This window comes from Chelon labrosus (genome assembly GCF_963514085.1).
Source record: "Chelon labrosus genome assembly, chromosome: 4".
NCBI classification, from domain to species: Eukaryota; Metazoa; Chordata; class Actinopteri; order Mugiliformes; family Mugilidae; genus Chelon; species Chelon labrosus.
Genome location: NC_140340.1, coordinates 32,326,778 through 32,354,463, shown reverse-complemented (window position 1 = coordinate 32,354,463; position 27,686 = coordinate 32,326,778). Strand labels below are relative to the sequence as shown.

The window sequence follows — 27,686 nt, the reverse complement described above, 5'->3', positions numbered from 1 at the left end:
CTTTGAACACACACACTCAACTTTACTGACCACCCCCTTGTTTGAAGCACATTGACTCACATCTAAAAAATACTTTCCTAATTTCCTTTCAATTCATTCATTCATTCATCTTCTGTGACCGCCTTGTTCTGTGAAGGGTAGCAGGGGGGCTGGAGCCTATCCCAGCTGCCATTGGTCTAGAGGTGGGGTACACCCTGGACAGGTCTCCAGTCTATCACAGGGCTAACACAGAGAGACACTCACACCTACGGCCAATTTAGAATCACCAATGAACCTAACCAGCATGTCTCTGGACGGTGGGAGGAAGCTGGAGAACCTGGAGAGAACCCACGCAGACACAGGGAGAACATGCAAACTCCACACAGAAAGGTACCAGTCGGCCCATGGATTCAAACCCGGGACCTTCTTGCTGTGAGGCATCAGTGCTAACCACCACACCACTGTGCCGCCCATTCCCTTTAAATGTGCATCAATTCAAATACATAATTTACTGTAGTTTTACCAAATTACACATATTTATACTTTTGTACAAACTTTGAAGGACTAACTACATTCATGCTTTCCCCATAATTCTACTTTCCTCTGCAGCTTTATCAATCTTTTGTTTGCTATAGAATAAAAACGTTCTCTTACTCTCCTCTTTCTTTTGGCAAAATGTCAACATTACCTCCTGTGACATTTGTGTGCCAGTCAAAGGGCAACTTGCAATCACATTCCATAAATGGGTCACATTTATGGATTAACAGGAAGTTAATCCGAGTCTTTAACTGCCAAGATAGCAACAGCAGAGCCACCACTCTGAGCTTCAAGGTCTCAGTCTGAAGACAGCCTGTCTATATCTATGTACCTGTTCCTGTTTCAATCAATAAACATGATTGCAAATATAAATGCACAATACTGAAATACAATCCCAAGGTCTTTATGTTAAAATATGTTTAGAAGCAGCGCCCTTTCCGCCGACGCTTTCCATTTCCATTCAATCCCAATTTTGAAAAAGCCTAAAGGCAAATTTGTTCAGTGAATTTCACATGAACCACATGCTCTACGCTACCACCTTAAAAAAGATGAAACCAACCGATCTACCAGAGTGACGGGGCACACAGACATGGTGATGGCTCTGCAGTGAACACTAAAGGTATTGAGGATGAAAAAAAAAAAAACAACACAAGCCAAGTTATCATTTATTTTTCCTGAAAGCAGCTGTGTGATGCTCAACACATCTTAGTGACAGACAGACATTCATGTTTGTTGAAGGCTGATGCCAGCGATTCAGTATTTATTCCATGATGAGGCACTAAAACCAAAGCTGATGAGCTTATGTGACCACACTGAGAATGAGCTGAGATTTGTTGGCTCCACATATCAGCGTACTCATAATTGGCCAAACCTAAACTTAGACTCAGTTTTTACTAAAAAGCCCACAGACATCCAGAAATTCAGGACATTTGGAAAAATTGTGTTACTACCAGGAAAATGATTGGTCTTTTTGACAGATTTGTTGGCTACGCACAAGGTCAAATGATAAAATAGAGCACATCCTTGAAGAACCAAGTGGTCCATCATTCAACCATCAGCACAAAAATGAGTAACTGGTTGTCCAGACCATTTCAATTTTTGAATATAGCAAAAATAAAAGTATAAACAGTAAAAAAAAAACGTTATATTGTTGAAAGCCAGTAAGCAGGACATGAAATGACATGGACTTTACACACACACTCCCAAAGTGCAAAGGTGTTCTGTCATATCCCTCGTCTGACCTAGCTGTTGACTGAGTTGGTGAATGAGGTGATGAACGAGAGGCTCCCTCTTGGTAATGACTGACTGAGAGACCTGTACCTTGGTTGTGACTGGAACAGACCAAATATTGGTGCAGCCTACATGTGCGGCGACTTTGTGTAAGCTGCAATTGTAACCGGGGCGGTGAGGGGGCAAACATGAGTAGTCCAGGTAAAAGCTGCTCAGACTGGGATTTAATAAGATAATAGTTCTCTCACATGACTTACTGGTCTTACTGCTTAACACCATTCGAGGGATAGCAACCCGTAGTAATTATGACGGGAAACATCTGGTGACATAGTTACAGAGTTGGCAGGAGCTCGAGGTGGTTGGAGGGTTACACAATGGTGGACTTAAGTGAGATGGGTTAATCCAAATGACCCATCCCATAACTTTATGTTTATTAATATGACCATGACATCTTTTTACACAGCCACGATCTTTCCCTAAAGCAAACCAAACCTGTCCCATAGCACTGCTACACCATAAAAGTGTATATTTGTACTTATCCTTCAGGTTATTTTGGTGCATCATGTAACTTTATCAAAGTAGAGGCAACTTTTAACTTGGCTAAATGCTACAAGATGGCAGCTTTAATAAAGAACACAGCATGGAGTTTTTGAGAGTGTGTCACGTTGTGCTCTTCATTGAGTCTATCCCAGCACTGGGCGAGAGACAGGGTGAACATAGTGTCTCCAGTCTATCACAGGGCTAACACAGAGAGACACTCACACCTACGGTCAATTTAGAATCACCAATGAACCTAACCAGCATGTCTTTGGACGGTGGGAGGAAGCTGGAGAACCTGGAGAGAACCCACGCAGACACAGGGATTCAAACGCAGAACCTTCTTGCTGTGGGGCATCAGTGCTAAACCGCCGCACCACTGTGGTACCCTAGCGACTGATTAATACTTTACTACTAAATATTTAAGTAATTGTGAATTTGAAAATCACTAGAATTAACTACAAACTTGGAAAGGGCTTTACAGAAAAACCTGATCCATGTCACATTATGACAGTGGAGGTTTTTCCATGACAACTGGGCAAACTGATTAAAAAAAAAACTGATTAAGCCTAGCCAAACCCAGTAAATTTCCACTCTACTTTGGGAAAGTATGGCAAAGACTGAGATCACATCTAGTTGACTGTGTTATGGTACAGTATAGTAATTCAGACTACCAGCACGAGAAGGGATGTGAGCCCATTTGACTGATCTAAAGCACATGACTGTGTTTCGTCTGTACCTGTCCACCACGACCGCCTCAGCCTGACTTTATAGTACACAACGAAAACTATATCACGCATTGGAAATTTTGGCACAGATCTAACATGAGAACAGAATATCATCTGAAAGTAACACAGTTTAAAGTATACCGTCTGTTTTGTTTGTGTTCTGTACCATGTGCTTAAGCTGCAGCTACCTCTTAGACAACAATCTAAAGGCAAAGCAGCAGAATTAGCCGACTGACAGAAAACAATTCTGGACAAATAAACAGAAAACAAGTCAATTTTAACGAAAACGGAGGCGACAATAACGAAAGACGAGACAAATTGTGAACAATTGATATCTTTTGACAAGCTGACCAGCTGTAGGCGCAAGCAAACGACGGCAACATCAGACACAATCTATCTGCAGCAGTTAAAATTCCTGTTCACTGCATTGGACCACGCATGTTGCTTAACAGCTGATAGATTCTGACAGGCTTACAGTAAGGACAATATATGACACCGGTAACTGCACCCTGATAACTTTGGCGACCGACGCTTTCATCTCTACCAATAAGTGCCCTCCGCCCCCACCACAGCATATCAGCCTCTCCGTATCAAACCAACTGCAATAAACCCAATAAACAATAAACACAAGCACCTTTACATTGCCTAGATACTCTCTTATGCATCCTGGAAATGAAACTAAACATTAACATTCATTTGGACCAGTGACATTGTTGAGTAGTTGGCCAGGATTACAGCACAGGCAAAAACATGAGCATACAAACATGGAAAACATAAAATAAGTGACTTTTCTTCTGTGTTCACACTGGGAGCAGTAAGACCAGCAAGTCAGAATGAGCTGAGTCAAGGTTTTATTTTTATCTGAATGAGAACTGTGTTGAATGCTGCCTCAATCAGAAATAAGAAACAGATGCATCTCGAAGGATCCCCAGAAAGAAATCACACAAATCTTCGAATTAATTTGTATTTGTAACATACTGACTCGTTATGACGGGATTTTTGCCGGACAAATTAACGGAACACAGGTTAATAATAAACAGGTTAAACACTTGCACTGCACTATTAGCTCGTTTGCTGAAACAACAAACTCGTGTCCTTTCTTTAACTTATTGTAATGTGACTTGATTTTCTCATTTACGCTAACTCATTAGATCTGCTATATAATCATTTCTGGCTTTTGCTTTTACAGACTGTAATGTTTAACTATGGCCTACTGACCGATGCGGTAACTGATATCTCTGTGTAATAAAGTTTGTTAAACTTGGCCGATAAGCGGTAATGTCCGGACCTTTCGGGCACTGTAGTCAATAAATCAGTTTTAGGAGGATCTGTTCAGTAGCACTTTTGTTTTCTCTTTACCTGTTTTAGTTTTTGTGGCATTTTAAAGACGTTATAGAGTTGATGTTTTTTTTTTAATCAGATCAAGTGGAATCGAGTATGGACAACAGAAAAGGTACAAAAAACTAAATGGTACAAATATTAATATTCAAGATGTAGCTCACAACTGCTCAGACTCCTCAGTCAAACTGATCTCATTGTGAATGCACAGATGTCGTCCTCATATATGTACACAGTTTATGAATACCTTAGATTAGAGAAGTTATTTAAACCTGAAGCCTGTGTGACACCAGCTACAGTTTGGAGGACGCATCGGCCTGGTCCCTGTAAGATATGGTTTATACTGACAGTGGTAAAGAAATATAATACCCTCCTTTAGCAAATTCTTACAAAAGACCCTCTTTTTTGTTACCATAACAAAATGAAAACTTCCTTCACCACCTTAATCATCCCTCCACAGAATCCTGACCTAAAGCCTTCACTGAGACACAGGAGAGGTTTAGCTTCAAGCCATCAACGGTAGGTAAATAGTCCACAGGCTGGCTGACGTCACAGATCTGATAGAGACACGAGCATGGGGAGGACGAAAGCAGTGAGGAGGTGGAGAGGGTGACCAGAGAGTGTGGAGGAGGCATCCTTCTGCACCATCATGCCAGTTCCTGTGAGAGAGACAGTGGTGGGTGTAGGATGTTCATTTCACAAGATCAGCACTATAACATAAATAATTCCAGCTGTGACAGTCTACATGTCTGTTCATGTTCCTGTTACACACAAATGTCACTGTTTCCAAACTTAGACTTAGACTTAGATAAACTTTATTTATCCACAAGGGAAATTGCTTCCCTCCTGGCCTTACCTCTGTGACCAATAAACTGATATAACAGATAATATTTATAGTACCATAAAATCACATAACACTCAGCCTGATACTTGATACTGCTGACATGTTTATGATCGTCTAATAAACATCCTAATGTTCATACTGTATTTTAAAAAGAACACGGCCTTGGATGAAAAAGGCTTCAGTCTCTAAAGAGGAGTTACTTTTCTCAGATCTTCCTCCGGACTGTGTGTAAATTTTGCCGCTACAGATCAGTTGACTTAATATCAAATGAAGTTTACTGATAACAAACACCTCAAATCAATATTTGTGTGAGCAGCATCTGCATTTGCCACCAGTGCTGTTTTGAAGGCAAATGTACAAGTGTTTTTTCAAGACAGGTAGGTAGATAGTTAAGTTCCAAGCATCTTGAAGAACTTGCACACAGTTTGTCTGTGGATTTAGATCACAATCACTGTGATGGGAATCACAGGAATGAGTGGGAATGACAGTTCCTGGCTGATGTAACTGGGACCCAGAGGATCATAGCTGATGACTAGAACACCAGCATGGCCCTGAAACTGGGGCTTTTGTCAGTATCATACGTGTATGTATGTATAATGTGTGTCCAAATACCTCTAAATGTCATTAAAAGCCGTGGGTTTATGATTGCTCTCTTTTAATTCTCCCTTTCTGGCCAGTAGTGTAATGCATACACACGTTTTCTATTGACAAATCAACTGTTCATTGCAAAGATACAAACTTTGCCATTACACAAACTTTGCTGTGTAGGGCTGCTGAATCATATGTTACTATAATTCCTCAAATTAACAAAGATAAGTTAAATCATATCAGTCAGTGGGAAGTTTTTCTTGTCATTAGTGAGTATTTCATTGTTTGTGTTTCTTAGTTTCTCACCAGTGTCCCGGGACACAATAATCTCATGTGATGGCCCATCCCCACCCTCGCCCCAGGATCGAATCTCCACCACGATGTAACCGCTGTCCATTGGCAGTGGCAGGCTCAGTGACGTCTTCGCCTTGTCCAGAAACTTCAATGCTACCTGGTCCTCATGTTTGTACAGAACCTGACACAGAACACAGTAAGATTAGAGTTTAGTCAATATCAAAAAGGCATTTTATAGTTAGCAATATTTGTATTTTTCTGTTCCATTGACCCACTTATGGTCATTTCTAGTACTATATTACACTGCTGGCCAAAAACAAGGTCCCACACTCTAATGTTTCATTGGACTAGCTTTGATTACAGCACATTCTCTGTATCATTGTTTCAATAATCTTCTCCAATGTCACCAGATTTATTTCCATCCAGTGTTGCATTCATTCTTCACCAAGATCTTGTATTGATGATGGGAGAGTCTGACCACTGCACAAAGCCTTCTCCAGCACATCCCAAAGATTCTCAATGGGGTTAAGGTCTGGACTCTGTGGTGGTCAATCCATGTGTGAAAATGATGTCTCATGCTCCCTGAACCACTCTTTCACAATCTGAGCCCCATGAATCCTGGCATTGTCATCTTGGAATATGATCCATTGCCAATGATTTGACCCTTCTCAAACAGACTAAGATCCTTTGCTCATGAGCACTGCCACATCCTCTAGCTGGTTTGGCAGTTTCATAAGCAAACTGTAATGCATATGCTGAGAGTACGTACATTCTCTACAAAGAACAGAGCATTTTGATTAGGTGACATTGAGAAGGAGACCAGTAAAGGTGGTTCTGACAGGTTTCTGAATGCTAGCTCCAAATTTCAAGGAGGTCAAGTCTCAGAGCTCTCCTTAGTTGCAAGTATTAATTTCTGTCACTGCTATTTGACATGAGTTCAAGGTGGCACTTTGGACCCTTTTGACCCTTTGATATCAATGTCTGCCAACTGCACATGCAGAGAAACAGACATACACACACTTTAGGGCCCCAGACATGCTCTGTGTTTTTGCTCAAATGGAAATGGAAATGCGTGGTCAATGTGAGTTCAGATTTTTCCTGTGACACGCTTGAGAACAAGTGACACGTGAAATTAATCTTGCAACTGTTGTCTGTGTTTGCCTACTTGCTTGGAGCACATTTGGGACTTTAAACTGCACTTACTTTGTAGCCCAGTACAGCTGACTCATTGTGCATGGCTGTCACGTGGTCCCACCTCACTGTTACGAAGGAGCCTTGAGTCTTCCATGACACGTTGCCTGGAGGACGATTTGGAGCTGGAATGGAAACACAGGTATTAAAAAAATAATTACTGGACAGCTAAATCTGCAGGTGACAACACAATTTTACTTGCAGACTGCTTGTAATTCCGAACCCATTTGTCGCCAGATATCTAATTAAAAGCTCCTGCATGTTCATCATTATGCCAGCTAGTTTCATAAGATTTGAACTTTGAACAAAAGCTGACTTGTGTGTCTTTCGAATGAGTTTGTGTAAAGGGTTTACTTGAATTGAAATAAGACATTCCTATATATTTTTATTCTTCCATTACATGAAATTTCAGGCTGGTAACCTTTCATTCATTCATTCATCTTCTGTAACCGCTTGTTCCTGTTAAGGGTCGTGGGGTCTGCTGGAGCCTATCCCAGCAGTCATAGGGCGAGAGGCGGGGTACACCCTGGACAGGTCACTGGTAACCCTTCTAAATACAAATCAGTTGACCCTATGTTTCCTTTCTTCACTGAAAGACTGGATCAGTCAAAGCTCAGCGTAGGGGAGGAAAGTAATTATACTGTGTGTATCATTGTAAAAACGTTAATTCAAGGAAAGACGCATGATCAACACACAAATGTTCTGTGCTTATGACCCTTGACCAGGCCCATAGTTTGGGAAATCGGGAAGTGTCCTGTTGCAATATAAAGGATAAACAAACTTCACTGAGCAGAAAAACTGAGTTACCAATTACATTTGAGTACGTCAACTCAAACGCAAAGATGAAATAAAGGTGTTACGACCCGGCTCGAGAGGCGCAACATAAAGTGGTGACAAATGACAGAGTTGGAAAAATAAGGGTTTATTTAATTTTAAAAAAAAAAGGAAAAAAAGACACCAGGTCTGACATAATGAGCCTCAGCAGCTGAAGTGATCCTCCTCGGCTCTTTCAACAAGGCCCTTTATTTGGTCTTCTCAGGTGTGGCTGGTTAAGATGATTAAGCACAAGCCAAAGACTTGCACAGCCAATGGAGGAAGCAGAGGGGCATAACAGAATGTGTTTAGAATTTTACTATGTAATAGCTAATACACTTTGGCAGGAGAGACACTTGAGAAGTCACAGAGAAAGGGACAAAAAGGAGTACAAGGAGTATGAAAAAAACGTAATGTTCAGAGCGCTACTACCTGGGCTGATGTTGGTCATTATTATTCAGCCAATTATTTTAAAATGCATACATGTAGATGAGAGAAATCTATTTTTTTTATTTATTTTTTTTGCCATTGAATCAATGGCAAGTTTTTGGACCTTGGTATTCTTACGTGCAGCCATGTAGGGGTTTTGTCTGTGGCCCTCTTCCAGAGGTGGAAAGTAACGAAATACATTTACTCACGTTACTGTATTGAGTAGTTTTTTTGTGTATTTTGTATTTTTCAAGTAGTTTTTAAAATCGGTAATTTAAATTTTACTTGATTACGTTTTGAGTGAAGTATTGTATTTCGCTACATTACAAATCCCATCCGTTACTGAGTAAAAAAAAAAAAACGTTGACTAACGAAAACCGAAAAAAAAATCGCGCCCGGAACTACGTAGTGAGTGCCGTATGGTCAGCATGTAGGCTACCACTACCCAGTGCCTCTCACTGCCTCTCACTCAATGGCACTGCCACCAAAGAGCATAGAAGCCCTTCTATCTAGGGCTTTGCTCCCACTACCCAGTGCCATAGAGAGAGACTTTCAAATCCGGAAGTAGGCGGTTAAAAGCGCCGCCATTTTTTACAACGGAGTTCTATGGGAGTGTCGCAACTCTCTCTCTCGATGGCACTGCCACTGCCAAGCGCCAAGTCTTTCTGTAGGAGATTGAGAACGAGATGGAGGTGGATCAGAAGAGCGACGACGGTTCAGAGACAGTTTGATTGACAGTTGATTATTTGAAAAAGTTTTATGGGATGGTCAGAACTAAAATTGCACATTATACCTTTCTAAGGGTCTTACATGTCATGTGTGACGTCACATGTGTTATGTTGTCATTACATGTGTATACATTTGTATAGATTTTTATACATTTGTATAGATTGTTCTTTAATTAAAAACTAAACAGTTTTGGATGTATGACCCCTTGTCCTATTTTCACTACATGGGAGAGATCCCCCGCCCCGTTCTACAGGTTTTTTTTTTAAATGTAACTAAGTAACTTTTACTTAAAATACATTTTAAATTAGCTACTTATTACTTTTACTTGAGTAATTTTTCAGATGGGTAATTTCATTTGTACTTGAGTAATATTTCATCCAAGTATTGGTACTTTTACTTGAGTACGATATTTTAGTACTTTTTCCACCTCTGCCCTCTTCACACATGATGAACAGCTGCCAGTATACATGTGAAGGTGCCCAAGACACTTTGAAGCTCAGTAGGTAGAGCGGGTGGTCCACGACCCAGGGGGTTAGCGGTTCGATCCCCGGATGTGCCAAAGTGTCCTTGAGCAAAACACTGAACCCCCAGTTGCTCCTGGTGTGTGAATGTGTGTGTGCTTGTGTGAGCGAATGGGTGGATGTGTCTGTGACTGTAAAGCGCTTTGAGTACCAATATGTAGAAAAGAAAACAGGGCCATTTACAATACATACAGTATGTAGTTTGTTTTATCACAAACAAGGCCATTTACCATTTACCATTACGATCCAGCCCTAACCACATTCTTTGAGCTGTGTAAAGTGCCCTGTGTCCCAGACCATACTGAAAGATCAACTATGGCTTCTGCATAAGCAAAATCGCATCTGTCACAATTTGAAATGCCAAACAACACTAGAATGCAGTGGAAATAGAGTCTGTAATGGTTGGTTTGATATAAACTGAAATTTAGTTTTTTTGTTTTCAGCTGTAAGAGTCCTTCCACTGACTTCATACCTGCAGGGTCACACAGCGGCTCCAAAGCAAAACAATGTCGTAGAAAAAAAATGGCGAATGACAATATCTATCTATAAATCAAGAAGCGTCTGTGTGTCTGTCTGTCTGTCTGTGGCACGCATATCTCGCGAACCGTTGGCCCGATTGATTTGAAACTGGGCAGGTGTCTCGCTACGGGCACGAAGATGTGCACTGCTAAGTTTGACGTTGTTTGGATAAGAAATGTAAAATATATCGGTAAAATAGGTTTTCTCCGCTCTAATATTTCCACTACTCCGGTTGCCATGGCATCAAAAACAGCCACTTTCAGAAATTCACCAAAAACGGAGAGGAAGAGGCGGAGCATGCGCACAAATCTTGAGCACTGTTTACAAATCGGCTTTAGAGGAAACCAAACTCAAGGAGAAATGATATTTTGCCCTGGTAACCCTAATAGGCTCAATATCTTCTCCGGCAGGAAAACTAGCATGTAGTCCGCCATCTATCTATAAATCAAGAAGCGTCTGTGTGTGTGTGTGTGTGTGTGTGTGTGTGTGTGTGTGTGTGTGTCTGTGGCACGCATATCTCGCGAACCGTTGGCCCGATTGATTTGAAACTGGGCAGGTGTCTCGCTACGGGCACGAAGATGTGCATTGCTAAGTTTGACGTTGTTTGGATAAGAAATGTAAAATATATCGGTAAAATAGGTTTTCTCCGCTCTAATATTTCCACTAATCCTCATACACAGCACCTGTAGGCTCCCACTATAGGAATACATACTTCCGACGGGCACTGCACTAGTATAATTATAAATCACAGCTATATTACGAGTGACGCTGTTGTGCTCATAGAGTGGAAAAGTGAGATCCGACAAAAAGTGGCCGCTTTAGATACACTTAGAGTTGTCTACTTGTAATCAGATCACCCAAGACCACCCCACACACATTACAGTGATTTTGACAGGTCTAGTGTAACATGATGCTGCCACCCCAGACGGAGTAGTCTAATCCTCTTGGTGAATAAATGTCCATATGACGAAAAGAAAGTGGTTACGACAGGTGAAAGGGATAATCCCTTTCAACCAGAAAGAAGGAAGGAGAAGGGCCCCACACACGTCATCTAAGTTTATGACGTTTAGGATCATGAAGATAGGATGTGCCCGAGGAGATGGCAGCTGCGTGAGTCTGGATATGTGTCAGAGTTTAAATAAGGACACTCCTGCAAGTGACAGATTTACAAATGTTGGAGAAAAGCAATGAGGACACATATCCAGAGCAGCACCACCACCAACCCCCCACCCTCCTCCTTTTCTTTTCTTTTCTTCCTTCTCCTCCCCTCGCTCTCCCTGTGCCTCTTTCCCTTCCCTCCAGGAGGACAATAATCCGTCTTGGTTTTAATTGTAATTGGTCTGCTTGTAAACTGTACCACAGTTTGCTTGGATGCTGTTTAAAAACCTGATTTTGTACATTTTCTACCATGCTTGCATCCAAGCGTGGTTTGATGCAAGCATGGTAAATTAGATAGCCTACAGCCAGCCAGCCAGTGTCACATATTCTCATGAGTTTAGAGTTTCTCACAGGAAGAACTCTTGAACTAGCCAGGTTTAGCCAACACGGCATTGGGATTTCTTCATGGGACAAGTTTCAACCAATACAGAGAAAAGGAAAAGCAGATGGACAGAATTGGACAGTCATTCTGATGTAAACGGAGCTCAGCTGACATGCATGACTATGTCGCTGTTGCTCTTCTCTTCATCACCACATAAAGCCTACCCAAACTATTTGATTGACCTGACAGAGAGATCTTAATAAAGGCTTGGATGACCTGTAATTTCCTACTCTTAAACTCAGACCTTATCAATATCTGGAATCCTTCTCCCCAGTAGATCTTCTTGAGCTCTCTTCAACAATTACAGCATCTAAACCATCAACCTGTCTTCTAGATCCAATCCCAACTAAATTGCTCAAAGAAGTTTTTCCATTAATTAACACCTCCATATTGAACCAGATAAATTTATCTTTATTAACAGGATATGTGCCTCAGTCTTTTAAGATTGCTGTAATTAAGCCCTTACTCAAGAAAGCCACTCTAGATCCAGATGTTTTAGCCAACTATAGACCAATCTCCAACCTTCCTTTTATTTCCAAAATTCTAGAAAAAGTTGTTGCTAATCAGTTGTGTGACCACTTAAACAAGAATGGTCTGTTTGAAGAGTTTCAGTCAGGTTTTAGAGTTCATCATAGTACAGAAACAGCTTTGGTTAAAGTTACCAATGATCTCCTCATGGCTTCAGACAGTGGACTTGTCTCTATACTTGTTCTGCTAGATCTTAGTGCTGCATTTGACACAATTGATCATAATATTTTACTACAGAGACTTGAAAGTGAGGTCAAGATTAAAGGAACTGCATTAGACTGGTTTGAATCCTATCTATCTGACAGATTCCAGTTTGTTCATGTCAATAATGATTCCTCTACTTATACAAAAGTAAGTTATGGAGTTCCTCAGGGTTCTGTGCTAGGACCAATACTCTTCACATTATACATGTTGCCATTAGGCAAGATTATTAGAAAACATGGCATAAACTTTCATTGCTATGCAGACGACACCCAGCTATATTTATCTATGAAACCAGATGAAACTAATCAGTTGGTTAAACTCCAAGCATGCCTTAAAGACATAAAGGCTTGGATGACCTGTAATTTCCTACTCTTAAACTCAGACAAAACAGAAGTTATTGTATTCGGTCCTAAGCATCTCAGAGATTCATTATCTAATCACATGGTGTCTTTGGATGGCATTACCTTGGCCTCCAGTACTACTGTAAAAAACCTTGGTGTTATATTTGATGAGGATATGTCCTTTAAATGTCACATAAAGCAAGTGACCAGGACTGCCTTCTTTCACCTGCGTAATATCGTCAAAATTAGGAACATCCTGTCTCAGAGTGATGCTGAAAAACTAGTTCATGCATTTGTGTCGTCCAGACTGGATTATTGTAATTCATTACTGTCTGGCTGTCCAAATAGCTCTTTAAAAAGCCTCCAGTTGATTCAAAATGCCGCAGCAAGAGCACTGACAGGAATTAGCAAGAGAGATCATATTACTCCAGTTTTAGCTTCTCTTCACTGGCTCCCTTTAAAGTCTAGAATAGAATTTAAAATCCTCCTCCTTACATACAAGGCCCTTAAAGGCCTAGCTCCATCGTATCTTAAAGACCTTATTGTACCATATCATCCCAGCAGATCACTTCGGTCTGAAAGTGCAGGCCTACTTGTGGTTCCTAGAATTTCAAAAAGTAGAATGGGAGGTAGAGCTTTCAGCTATCAGGCTCCTCTCCTGTGGAACCAGCTCCCAGTTTGGGTTCGGGAGGCAGACACTCTCTCTATTTTTAAGGTCAGGCTTAAGACTTTCCTTTTTGATCAGGCTTATAGTTAGGGCTGGACTAAACCATCCCTTAGTTATGCTGCTATAGGCCTAGGCTGCTGGGGGACGATGCACCAAACACATGTCCTCCTTCTTTCTTCTCTCTCCTCTCTCGCATCCTCCACTTTCTTTTCTCTGGCACAGAGCTCTTGCCCTCTAATTTCCTATATACTACTAGTCATACAATTCTGTGCTATTACTATGTAGAATGTTTACTGCTGTGTGTGTCCCACCCCCCTTCCCCCCCTTTTCCCCCCTCCCCCCCTTCCCTCCCTCTTCCCCCCTCTTCATGTGAGTATCTCTGGCCTGGAGTTGTGCGTTTCCTGTAGAGCTCCATACTACATCTGTTGTTGTGGTCTCATCAGCCTGCCCAGTCTTCATGGAATCCTGCAGTTATCCACTCCTGCCTGAATGAATTCTCCAACCTGCCTATGATTCCTCTTACATTTTCAAACTGTCATGTAACATTATCAGTTTGTATCATAAGATTCCACATGTACACTTTAGTCAGATATGTGTATCTATGACAGATGTATGTTTATCTTGCTGTTCTCTTCTCTTCTCTCTTTGCTGTTCTCTTCTCTCTTTCTTCTGTCTGTACCCGGCTGGCCTTAGGCAGATGGGTCCCTCCATATGAGCTGGGTTCTGCTCGAGGTTTCTTCCTGTTAAAAGGGAGTTTTTCCTTGCCACCGTTGCCTTCAGGCTTGCTCTGGGGGTTTCAGGCCGGGTTTTTGTAAAGCGTCTTGAGACGATTTGTATTGTTATTGACGCTATATAAATAAAATTGAATCTTTGCCCGAAGACCAATGGACTGACTCCAGATCAAAAGGCAGAGGAAGTTCGGGCTGACTTCCAGGCTACTCTTGAGCATCGTTTTCTGTATTTCATAATATGTCTTTCACAAGTTAATGAGAGTACTCAGTTGTTTGTTAATAACTAAATCTTTTACATCCGTGATTGTGTGTTATGCCTCAACGACTACCGCCCCATAGCACTCACACCCATCATCATGAAGTGCTTCGAGCGACTGGTCCTGGCACACCTGAAGGACTCCCTCCCTCCCACACTGGACCCACACCAGTTTGCCTGCCGCAGCAACAGGAGCATAGATGATGCAGTCTCCACAGCACTGCAGTCTGTGCTCTCACACCTGGACAACAATGACACCTATGCACGATTGCTGTTTGCTGACTTCAGCTCAGCATTCAACACTGTCATCCCCTCCAAGTTAATCACCAAACTTGGAGCCCTGGGCACCAACACCTCCCTCTGCAACTGGATCATGGACTTTCTGACCAACAGACCACAACACATGAGGTCAGGCCACATCTGCTCCACCACTGTCACACTCAACACCGGTGTGCTGAGCCCCTTTCTGTACTCCCTCTTTACCCACGACTGCAGACCTGTGCAAGGATCCAACTCCATCATCAAGTTCGCAGACGACACCACCGTGATTGGTCTCATCACCAACAACGATGAGACAGCCTACAGAGAAGAGGTACACCACCTGGCCACATGGTGCGCCGACAGTAACCTGCTCCTTAACACCAGCAAGACCAAGGAGCTCATTGTGGACTCCAGGGAGGAGAGAAGAAGACGCATGACCCCATTCACATGAACGGAATGGCCGTCGAGCGTGTCTCCAGCTTCAAGTTCCTGGGGACCCACATCTCTGAGGATCACAGGAACTCCATTCCCTGCCATTGAGGACGTCCAGAAGAGGCGCTGTCTGCGTCGTGCGCATGGCATTCTGCAGGACTCCTCCCACCCGGCACATGGACTATTTTCCCTCCTGCCCTCAGGGAGGCGCTTCAGAAGCCTCCGGACAAGGACCAGCAGACTGAGGAATAGCTTTTTTCCCAGAGCTGTGACCTTATTAAACTCGGACCCCCGCTGACCCCTGCCCCCCCACTCCCCCCTGCTGACCCCTACACACCAATACAGTCACACCCGTCAACTCCTCATTCTCTCACTGACCAAAGACTTTTACACCATCACCACTGCACTATTAAATAATCTGTTTGCACAGTACTATGTACCGAATATTGCACTAGTTTAGTAACTTTAGGTAGCTACTGCTTATTGTTTATTTTTGCACTGTAAATTGCTCACGTTATCTGTTTTTGTATCGCCTAATTCATCATCTTCCCATCTCCTCTACTGTAAGTTATGTTATGCTATAGTTCCTGTTTATAGTCTACTCACATTTAATGAACCAATCCATCTGTATAATATGTTCATAGCACCTCATTCAATCATTATGTATATCCTGCTCATTAACCTGTATATATGGTCTCACCTGTACATAGGTTCTGATCTGTAAATATTGTCCATACTTATTTACCATAATATTTATGCCATGTGACCTTACCGCCTATTGCACTTCTGGTTAGATGCTAAACTGCATTTCGTTACTCTGTACCTCTACATGTGTAATGACAATAAAGTTGAATCTAATCTAATCTAATCTAATCTAATCTTCCCAAGGCATGGCGCAGGGCAGGGGGGATTTTTATTCCCAAAGAGAGGGACTCATTGGAAATAAGCCAGTTTAGACCAATTAGTCTGCTTAATGTTGAGGGGAAGATTTTCTTCAGTGTTGTGGCACAGAGGTTGTCTAGTTACTTGGTTAAAAACAGACTAGTTGATACGTCGGTGCAAAAGGCTGGGATCCCCGGCTTCTCTGGATGCTTAGAGCACACCAGCATGATTTGGCACCAAATTCAGTTAGCAAAGCAAGAGAAGAGAGACCTGCATGTTGTATTCTTAGACCTGGCTAATGCTTTTGGGTCAGTGCCGCATAGTTTGTTATGGAAAGCATTTGACTTCTTTAGAGTTCCAGGCAGTATAAAAAACTTAGTCAAAGCCTACTTTTTAGACATTCAACTCTGCTTTACCACAGCAGAGTACTCCACAGCATGGCAGCAGCTGGAGGTAGGCATCATGGCAGGGTGTACAATCTCTCCACTAGCCTTTACAATGGCAATGGAGGTTATTATTAGGGCTTCCAAATGGGTGGTAGGTGGAGAAAGGCTGCAAGGAGGGCTTCGCCTCCCCCCAATCAGGGCCTACATGGACGACATGACGACAGCAACGTCAACCGCTCCTTGTACCAGAAGATTGCTGGATAAGCTAAATAGCAACCTGCAGTGGGCTAGGATGAAGGTGAAGCCTATTAAATCTAGGAGTATTTCTATTGTTAAAGGAAAGGTAGTAGATAAGAAGTTTGTTATAAATGATGAGGTAGTTCCCACAGTGCTGGAAAAGCCAGTGAAGAGCTTGGGAAGATGGTATGATGCAAGTCTTAGTGATAAGGCGCAGTTTGAAGGGTTGAGGCAGGAAATGATTCAAGGCATTTCAAGCATAGACCGGTCAGGGCTACCAGGGAAGTTAAAATTTTGGTGCTGGCAATTTGGTTTACTGCCTCGGCTAATGTGGCCGCTGACGGTGTATGAGGTTGCCCTTTCAAAGGTAGAAAAGTTAGAAAGAATGATTAATTCATTTATCAGAAAGTGGCTTGGTGTCCCACGCTGCTTAAGTGACACAGCCTTGTATGGGAAAGGCATTCTGGAGCTCCCAGTTACCAGCTTAACAGAGGAGTTTAAGTGTGCTAAAGTTAGACTGGAAATGACCCTTACTCAGTCAAAGGATCCAGTGGTTAGGAGTGTAGCGCCTACTATTAAGACAGGGAGGAAGTGGAAGGCAAAAGAGGCAGTACAGCAAGCACAGGCAGCTCTTAAACATAGGGATATCATAGGTCATGTACAGCAAGGGCGTGGAGGCCTAGGGCTGTGTGCAGGGAAACCTCTGTGGAGCAAGGCATCAGCAGTAGAAAGGAGAAAGATGGTAGTGGAAGAAGTACAGAAGCAAGAGGAAGCAGTTAGATGCTCGAAGGCAGTGTCGCAGGCTAAGCAGGGTCAGTGGGTGAACTGGGAGAGTGTGGAGAAAAGGAAGTTGAAGTGGAGAGAGCTTTGGAGCATGGAGGCTAGCAGGATTAGATTTATGTTAGGGGCTACATACGATGTGCTGCCAACTCCCCAGAACCTAAACCAATGGGTAGGTGAAGATAATGCCTGTCCACTGTGCACTTGTGTCTGCACGCTTAGACATATTCTGACAGGTTGTAAGGTTAGTCTTTCCCAAGGACGTTATACCTGGCGTCACAACCAGGTACTGAAATGTTTAGCAGCTGCAATTGAGGAAAAACGGGTGAATGTAAATTCCATGGCCGTTAACAGAGAGAATAGATGTATTAAGTTTGTACGGGAGGGAGAAAAGGCTAGACCAGCAGGCATCAGGCATAACACGGGACAGCTAAGAGTAGGAGGAGCCTGGCAGATGAGAGCGGATTTAAATGGACAACTGGTTATTCCAGCTGAGATAGTTAGCACTCGACTACGGCCAGATCTGCTGTTGTGGTCTGAGCCAGAGAAAGTAGTTTATTTCATAGAGCTGACTGTCCCATGGGAAGATAGAGTTGAGGAGGCTAATGAGCGAAAAAGAGCTAAGTATGCAGAGTTAGCAGCAGATGCAGAGCAGAATGGATGGAAGGCTTATGTCCGCCCGGTAGAAGTGGGTTGCCGTGGATTTGTGGCAAAGTCGGTGATTGCTCTGCTGAGCGAGCTGGGCATACGGGGAAGGAGCCAGAGGACTGCGGTTAGCAACATGTCCCGGGCAGCAGAGAGAGCGAGCGACTGGTTATGGGTGCGCAGAAAGCATGCTAGCTGGGGAACTAGCTAAGGTAAGGAAGGCCACATGTAGGCCTCGATTTGTTTGTTACGCGATTTGTTTGTTACGTGTTTTCGGCCCGCAGCAACGGGGCGAATCACGGTAGATTTGCTTGTTTGTTACGTGGTTCAGTCCGCATCAACGGGGCGAATCACGGTAGATTTGTTTGTTTGTTACGTGGTTCAGTCCGCATCAACGGGGCGAATCATGGTAGATTTGTTTGTTTGGCTCGTGGTTCAGTCCGCATCAACGGGGCGAATCATGGTAGATTTGTTTGTTTGGCTCGTGGTTCAGTCCGCATCAACGGGGTGAATCACGGTAGATTTGTTTGTTTGGCTCGTGGTTCAGTCCGCATCAACGGGGCGAATCATGGTAGATTTGTTTGTTTGGCTCGTGGTTCAGTCCGCATCAACGGGGTGAATCACGGTAGATTTGTTTGTTTGGCTCGTGGTTCAGTCCGCATCAACGGGGCGAATCATGGTAGATTTGTTTGTTTGACTCGTGGTTATTAGTTACTATATTAGCTGTTGATAGACATCGAATGGTGAGGGAAACAGGGTTGTGCAGTGGCGGTGCGGAGGGGGGTGACTCCAGGACGCTGGAAATCACTGTTAAGCCTTCTCGAGGTGTCGTGGGACGAACTTAACGAAACATCGGTGAAGGGAGGTGCCCACTTGAAAACCCCAATGACATGCTGCATACTGCTGTTGTCTTCTTGTTACGTGGTAGCTATGGTTAGCTGCTGAGCGGGCCATAAAAGCCAGCAGCGTTTAGTTAATGTTTTACAATGTCTGAACTATGCTGCTCAATGGGCTTACAAGCCAGCAGCTTTTACTTAGTTTATGTAGATTATAGGTTAATTGTCATATTATATGACCATAGGTTAGGTAGGGTCTCTTAGCTGAACAGGGCCTCCAAATGTGTTTTGCCTGGGATTTTGGCACAAGGGATTATAACATTTTATCCTGTGTATTACTGAATGCTAATCTAATCTAATTTTATGAGTTATGTGTGAGTGCTGCAGACATACGTGGCTTCCTGGTGGTGACGGTGGTGCGTGGTGAGGGTGGCCCGGTGCCAGCACTGTTGTATGCCAGAACAGCAACTTGGTATCGAGTGCTGGGTCTAAGTCCAGACACCCTGGCGGTTGGTTCCAACCCTGCTGTCCTCACTCGGTCTGCCGCCGCTTCCCGCTCATGCTGCCGCCAGTACCGGATCTGAGGCCACACACGATGCCAAAAAACACATTTACAGACCTGGCCTGAAGAACTGAATATAAACTGTGTGCTGACGTTTGTGCAGCTTCAAGATAAAACAACTCCATTCAAAAACTTCCATGAATAAACAGCAGTAGTGCGTATCAATATTTTACTATTACTAGATTCTGTGTCTTGTACTAATGGCTGTCTAATCTGGCCCTTAAACTTCACCTCTACAGGAAAATATAACTTAACCAACAACCAATCTGGGGTGGGGGGCTGGAGCCTGTCCCAGCTGTCATTGGTCTAGAGGTGGGGTCCACCCTGGACAGGTCTCCAGTCTATCACAGGGCTAACACAGAGAGACACTCACACCTTCGACCAATTTAGAATCACCAATGAACCTAACCAGCATGTCTTTGGACGGTGGGAGGAAGCTGGAGAACCTGGAGAGAACCCACGCAGACACAGGGAGAACATGCAAACTCCACACAGAAAGGAACCAGTCAGGCCTGGATTCGAACCTAGAATCTTCTGGCTGTGAGGCATCAGTGCTAACCACCCTTGTTTTCAGTTCAGTTTCCATATTTTGATGTCAAAACATTCACATTCACACAAGTTGTCACCTCGTATCCTCTGAGGAGGCCGTTAGCACTGAGCTGCTGGACGGGTTCCCATGAAACCTGGATCTCAAAGGCGGATAGTGCTGTGGCATTGATGTTTGAAGGTCCCACTGTTGGCTCTGTCAATAATAAGACAGTGGTCAAGATTCACAACGTGCATTTAAACTTCATGATGTACAATGTCTCATGATGTTTTACTAACGGGTACAATCTGACCCATCATTCCTTTCTATAAAGAATGTGTAAGTGAATGACATGGTTGTCCTCTAATGGTGACACTGAATAGTGCAAGTGGAGACACAGTTTCAAATCAAGCACTTAAAACTAGGGACACATAGTCTGGTCTGTTAAATATAATTTCTGCTGAGTTTGCTAATGGCCACTTCACAATGTGGCATCAACAGCACCAATCCATCCATCCTGCATTGTGTCAACAGTCCGGGCTTCACTCTTCTTTCCACTCTTCTAATGGCTATTTCCAGTATAATAATGATCAATGTCCCAAAGCTAGAGTCATATCAAACAGGTTTCATGAACATGACAGTGAGTTCAGTGGACTTCAGCGGCGAATACTGGACTCACCTTCTTCTGCAGAGTAGACTACAGCAATCTGGCTAAATGGACCTTCTCCTCTGCGGTTATAAGCTTTGATCTTGACTTCAAATGGGCTGTATGGCATCATGGTGTTGTTGTAGTAGACGTATCCAGATGACTCCACGTGGGGAATTCGCACTTCTGTCCACAAAGATGTGTCTTGCTTCCTGAATGCCAGTATGTAGCCGAAGCCATCACCATTCTGGTACTCTCTGGCCATAGGCTGGGGAATTCAGGAAAGAATAAAATGTAAACTTCTTCAAGTCTATCATTTGATTTCTTTTCATTTTAAGTGTAAAATCAAGGCAGCTGAACTTGTTTTCTTGAACATTTCACCACTCATCCAAGAGGCCTCTATAATTCTGTTGCCTTTGTTTTAGCTTTGTCTTTTAGATAAACCATGCACTACATAAATGAGAATCTTCGCAGACAGATCGTAGATGGGAATGAACCACTGCAACCAAACAGAAAAGCCCAAATAAATGTGGGATAAGCACAAAAAAATGCAAAAGCTGGAGTGCAGTATGCTATAATGTATGTGTACAATACACTATTGGTTATCCACCTACCGTCCAGGTAACAGTGAGTTCACTGCGATCTCCTCCTCCACCTCCAAGTCCACTTGGGGCCACTGTGGGAGCTGAAGGGCAAATATGGTAATTCATTAATTCATTCATCAATGATAACCAAAATTAGATGAATACACAGTGTTATTAGCAGTAGTAAGGGTGGAAAATCCCTGGCTGGTGTGAAAAATGAACATTGTGTGTTTTCTGATGATGTCTGAGATTATTAATAGACAGCCTGCCCCAAAAAAAAGTCTCCACCTGGATTTAACTAATCAAACAGGTAGGAGCCTCCTACTGGATAATTACTGCATGGGTGATTATCTTTCAGCTGGCAACAAGTTATTTAAGCCCAACTGATGCAATGAGTAGCTTCTCATTTCTTCAACAACCATGTCTAAAGACACATCCTGTGGTCGTGGAAAAGATGTTAGTTTGTTTGAGAAGGGGCAAATCATTTAGCCTGGCTCCGCCTGCCCACGTACTTCCGCTCATTTGCATTCCCTACAGTACTCCGTCTGGAATAGCTTGATCCGCTAACGTTTACTCCGGCCAACTGGTTGGCGAACCAATCAGCGAACAGAGGGCGGGTCTGAGAGCGATTACGTTTCAGTTGCGCGCCGAGTTTGAAATGTTTACACTAGTGATGGGAATTCCGGCTCTTTTTGGAGAGCCAGTTCTTTTGGCTCGGCTCACTAAAAAGAGCCGGCTCTTTCGGCTCCCAAGTGCCTCCTCAGATTTTCTGTTGCTTAAAGTATATTTATCACCAAAAATAATGCAAAACTATGTGTAAAATGAATTACTAATGTAAAAAACATACACTATATCAAATATTTATCATTTATATGGCTTTATTTAGCAACTGAACACACTCAAACTTGAACAGAGAATAAATTTTTTTAACAGAGAATAAAAAAATAAATAAACTATAAAGTATGCTATAAAAAACAAAGACCCATCCAGGGCTCAAAACTCCTTTTTTCACCAGTTTAAAAAACAAAACAAACAAAACAGAAAATTCACTGGTTCCACATGTGCAAGAAGATGGACTATTTACATTGAAGCATTTGAGCTGCTTATAACATTGAAATGGGTCCAAATTTTACTACGTTTCCTGCTGCTGTCGCTCATTTTCTCACCGTTTCTTCGTCGTTCTCTCTCTCTCTCTCTCTCTCTCTCTCGCTCTTTCGTCCTCTCTCTCTATCTCTCTCTCTCTCTCTCTCTCTCTCTCTCTCGTTCGCTCTTTCCTCCTCTCTCTCGCTCTCTTGTCTTCCTCCGTGTGTGTGTGTGTGTGCTCACTGCTGTGTGTGTCTGACCCTCCCTTTCCCCCGCCCCTACTGCTCTTTGTGTGGACACTGCAGTTGTCGCCACACATCTTGACCAATCACTGTGTGGCTTTCACCAAAACAAGCGGAGGAAAAAAAAAAAAGAAAGAAAAAAACTAAATCGGCTCCCAATGAAGAGCCGGCTCCCGTCCTTCACTTCAAAGAGCCGGCTCTTAGAGCCGTCTCGTTCGCGACCGACACATCACTAGTTTACACGAACGGAGACGGATATACTCGAAGCCATTCGCTCCGTTGTGGATATGCTTCCTGGCATTACAGCACTTTTATTCCAATTTCGCGTCCTTAATTGCAATGGGGGATGGTAGAGTAGCGATTTGTTTACTTGTTGCGTTCTTGAAAGCGGAAGTACGAGGCAGCAGAGCCGGAAGGCTCCGGCGCATAACATACGTCATTACCAAACGTTAGTGATTGGTTAAAGGAACTCCGATGATTTTAAACCTCAAACTGTGCCCTCCCACCAGGAAATAAACGTTTGCCAATGGAGCTAGGCCAGACTCTCTGCGAAGTCAGAGTGTCTGGTATCCAGGCTACAAATCATTGGCATGCATCAAGCAGAGAAAACATCTAAGGAGATTGTAGAAACTACTTAAACTGGGTTAAGAACTGTCCAACGCATTATTAAAAATTGGAAGGATAGTGGAGAACCATCGTCTTCCAGGAAGAAATGTGGTCGGAACAAAATCCTGATTGATGGTGATCAGCGATCACTTAAACGTTTAGTGAAATCAAATCGAAAAGAAACAACAGTAGAACTCAGGGCTATGTTTAATAGTGAAAGTAAGAACATTTCCACACGTACAATGTGAAGGGAACTCAAGGGATTGGAACTGAACAGCTGTGTAGCCTTAAGAAAACCACTAATCAGTGAGGCTAACTGGAAAAAAGGCTTCAGTTTACTAGGGAGCATAAAGATTGGACTCTGGAGCAATGGAAGAAGGTCATGTGGTCTGATGAGTCCACATTTACCCTGTTCCAGAGTGATGGGGGCATCAGGGTAAGAAGAGAGGCAGATGAAGTGATGCACCCATCATGCCTAGTGTCTACTGTACAAGCCTGTGGGGGCAGTGCTATGATCTGGGGTTGCTGCAGTTGCTCAGGTCTAGGTTCAGCAACATTATGTGCCCAAAGAATGAGGTCAGCTGACTACCTGAATATACTGAATGACCAGGTTATTCCATCAATGGATCATATTCCAAGATGACAATACCAGGATTCATGGGGCTCAGATTGTGAAAGAGTGGTTCAGGGAGCATGAGACATCATTTTCACACATGGATTGTCCACCACAGAGTCCAGACCTTAACCCCATTGAGAATCTTTGGGATGTGCTGGAGAAGGCTTTGTGCAGTGGTCAGACTCTCCCATCATCAATACAAGATCTTGGTGAAACATGAATGAAACACTGGATGGAAATAAATCTGGTGACATTGGAGAAGATTATTGAAACAATGCCACAGAGAATGTATTGATGTCTGTTGTTATTCATTAATCACCCTTCGTAACAACCAAAGATGTAAGTTGTCTGGAGTCAGTTGTGTCTGAGGTAAAGCACTCTGTTGTTCTTGAGTTAGATGAATTAGCCGCTAGCATAACACCCCTGATTCTTCATTTAAGTGTGATTAGTGGAGCTGCAATGTGGGAAATATAGGTGCCTGCGATTTGTAGTAAAGAATAAACGAGAGCATACATATCTCTGGTGCTGCTATTTTAATCACTCTTTTTTGTGTTTATGGCCTGACAGAACAACCTGTGGCACTTCACCTGCTTGCTGTGTGCGGATGACGTGGGAGGGCATGCTGGGCTCCCCGCTCCCAAGGATGTTACTGGCAATGACCTGGAATTCATAATCCATCCAGGGCATCAGTCCTGTCACACGAGCCGACTCAGCATTCCCCTCAATGTTCACTGGGTCTGGTGTGCAGTAAGGAGACATGCGTTTATTTATATGGAGAGAAACAGACCTACAAGACTTACCTAAGCCTAACTGTAACCACTTCTTCCTTAATACAACCCCTCACCCAAAACTTTATCAAAACTCACCATAACCCAGTACCTCTCAAATCAGGGCTCTGTGTGTTTGAAGATAATGTATTAGTATAGTATTAGTACAGAGCCTTCTCTGCAGCTGCCCCCTCCCTCTGGAACTCTCTCCCCAAACATATCTGCGACTGTACCAACCTTCCTACCTTCAAATCTCTGACAAAAACACAGCTTTTTCAAATTGCTTTTAATGTTTAGCTCAGTCTATTGTGTTTTTAGTGTTCTATTTCACATTGTTTTGCTGATTTGTTGTTCTTTTATGTAAAGTGTCTTTGAGTACCTTGAAAAGCGCTTTTAAATAAAATGTATTATTATTATTATTAGTAGTATTAATCTAATTAAGGACAAATTCCTTTAAACCAAATAAATTGTTTAATTTACGACTTTCAGGACAAAAAAATTCATTTGGCCAAAAGGGGCCCCTTGAACAGCACTAATCAATGGCTGCATTCATTAGCTCCTGTGTTTCTAGGAGGTTCAACCTGAACATGCAGACTGTGCACACTACGCGGACCTCGTACAACATGCAGAAAAACATTAAAAAGATTTTGAAAAAATGCAGCACCGTTCTAAACAATGAGGAAGAATTTGTGAATTCAGGATGATATTTATTTTAATTATCAGAGGTTTACTGTGTATATAATGTACTTGATATATCATTCTATATTTGATATCCCATCTGTTTTCTAATGTTAAACAATGTTAAAAAGTGGTTTAGCTCCCTCTTGTGGTCATTGTCCTGAAGCTCAGGGGGGAGAAAAATAAATAAACTGTGTACCGTGGGTACATTCATTCATTCATTCATTCATTCATTCATTCATCTTCTGTAACCACTTGTCCTGTTAAGGGTCGCGGGGTCTGCTGGAGCCTATCCCAGCTGTCATTGGGGCGAGAGGCGGGGTACACCCTGGACAGGTCTCCAGTCTATCACAGGGCTAACACAGAGAGACAGACAACCATTCACACTCACCGTAGGTACAGTTCTGCAAAACTGTGTAACCGTAACTGTAAAACCGTGCACACAGTTTATTTATTTTTCTCTCCCTGGAACCTGGGGCGACAAAAAAAGTCGCTTGTTTTGGGTTTGTTTCACAGGACTGGTTGCTCATTTGTCTCGCCAGATCTGGCAACTCTGCTGACAGAGGGTATCACCAGCAGGCCAGTCACTTTGTGAGAACAACATCAGTAAGTAATAAAGCATTGTTAGCGTCGTACAAGGTTGCCCACCACATCGCAAAGTGCTAAAAAAAAAAAACGCACACGACATCCTAGTGAATCATTTGCATCATCTTTTTTCTCTGTTTTGAGAATCACACAGACTGAGCAGTCTTGTTTAAACTGAGTAAATCTTTTTAAGTTGTCGCAGATGTTATTTCAGCTCATTTTATTAATCAACTTTGATTGTATGCAGAATGCTGGTGCCAGCAACTAAAAAAATGCAAAAGCTGCGGCATAAATCAATAATGCATTACTGTGTCTGTTACACATGTATGGCATGTTTCCACAGTACAAGTAATACACACACCTGTCCTCATTTTCTTCCACTCTGATGAGAGCAATGATCGGCCCATGATAACGTATTTTCCAATGGGACTGTGGTTATCATATCCACGACTCCACCGGAGCTCCACTGACGTCTCAGCTACATTCTTCACCAGTAAACCTCCAGGAGGTCCTGGAGGGCCTGGAGACAAGAGAAAGAAGTTACTATGAAGTGAACTAATCCCTCCTTGGTGTGCATCCACTAACGATCAATCAGCAGTCCATCATTCAGATGACAATCCCTGTTAGTACACACAGCAACATTTTTTAATTTAAATGGATTTTAGTGGACGACTGAATCACATAATAGACACAGACATGAATAATGTAAACTAAAGCTCTTTTAAAGTCTGGAAAAATGCATTTAATTGCATTTCAATTCAAAGAAAAGAATGAAAATATCCCTGGCCAAAACCGAACAGACCTAAAGTTAAAGTGCACTTTAAGTACTTTCAGAACAAAAATGTACAATTCGCACAAAACCCTGCTTTTATCAACGCTTCCACTTTAAAAAAAAAAAAAAAAATTTGCCTTCCATCAGTCCTAGCAACGTGCTTTCATCTGATTCCTCCATTTTGGTAGCTGTTAGCCGAGCTCTGAAGTGTGCATCAGTGTAATCGGTGTAGCAGGAAATCGTGCACTGACAAAAGTTCCACGTTGTTTGGAATGAAAACTGCGATTAAATGCGTTCATTTTTTTAACGCGTTCATTTTCTTAACGCGTTCATTTTTTTGTGATTAATTAATCGTAATTAACGTGTTACTGTCCCACCCCTACTAAAAACACAACACTGACATAGTGATACTTTTGTGATGAGCTGGTTGGGGAAAAAAACTGACAGGCTGTATTGTGGGCATAGGCAAGTCTAAAACCACTGCTAAGAAAGATAGAACACTAATATCTGTTTATCATCTTTCTGTTTATCGCCAGCATCTTACAGTTTCTTGACTTCGCTTGATGTTCACTGAGGGGTCTCTTCCCACATTTCTGTCAGTACAGTAATGCAGCAGTCTCCCGATCTTACCTCGAACCACGAGTTTAGCTGAAGCTAAGGCGCTGTCCACCACAGTCTGAGCAGTGCAGGTGTACATTCCTGCCTGACTCAGCTGAGCATTCACAATCAACAGGTCACCAATGTTTTCCTTCTGAAAGGGCACAGGTAAGGTGAAATGAGAAAAAGAACAAAGCAAATGACTTAAGCACTGTGTTAGTCAGTCTGAGATAATAATAATAATAATAATATTAAAGGGGAACTGCTGTTTTTTACATCCTGGACCTTATTTCTGGCATAAAATGCTGATGGAAATACTTCCCATTAAACACACTACATCCTTCCACCTTAACAATGTTTGCTAAAATAGTTGTTATAGGAAATTATTGAGACTTTTAGAAAAACCTTCAACTGTATGT

At 42.6% G+C, this 27,686-nt stretch overlaps 1 protein-coding gene across 1 annotated transcript in view; it reads right to left on the bottom strand.

The window, feature by feature from the left end:
- Nucleotides 1-3,276: 3,276 nt before the first annotated feature.
- cntn2 (contactin 2) overlaps nt 3,277-27,686 on the bottom strand; it is a 33,283-nt gene continuing 8,873 nt past the window's right edge. Inside the window, exons 13-22 of the mRNA XM_084542142.1 lie at nt 27,301-27,421; nt 26,260-26,418; nt 24,456-24,605; nt 21,352-21,422; nt 20,771-21,005; nt 20,192-20,307; nt 19,397-19,583; nt 7,279-7,391; nt 6,088-6,256; nt 3,277-5,008 (exon numbers count right to left, since the gene is read on the bottom strand). Coding sequence (XP_084398268.1) covers nt 4,899-5,008; nt 6,088-6,256; nt 7,279-7,391; nt 19,397-19,583; nt 20,192-20,307; nt 20,771-21,005; nt 21,352-21,422; nt 24,456-24,605; nt 26,260-26,418; nt 27,301-27,421 — 1,431 coding nt within the window. The 3' untranslated portion in view covers nt 3,277-4,898. The remainder of the gene's footprint in view (nt 5,009-6,087; nt 6,257-7,278; nt 7,392-19,396; nt 19,584-20,191; nt 20,308-20,770; nt 21,006-21,351; nt 21,423-24,455; nt 24,606-26,259; nt 26,419-27,300; nt 27,422-27,686) is intronic.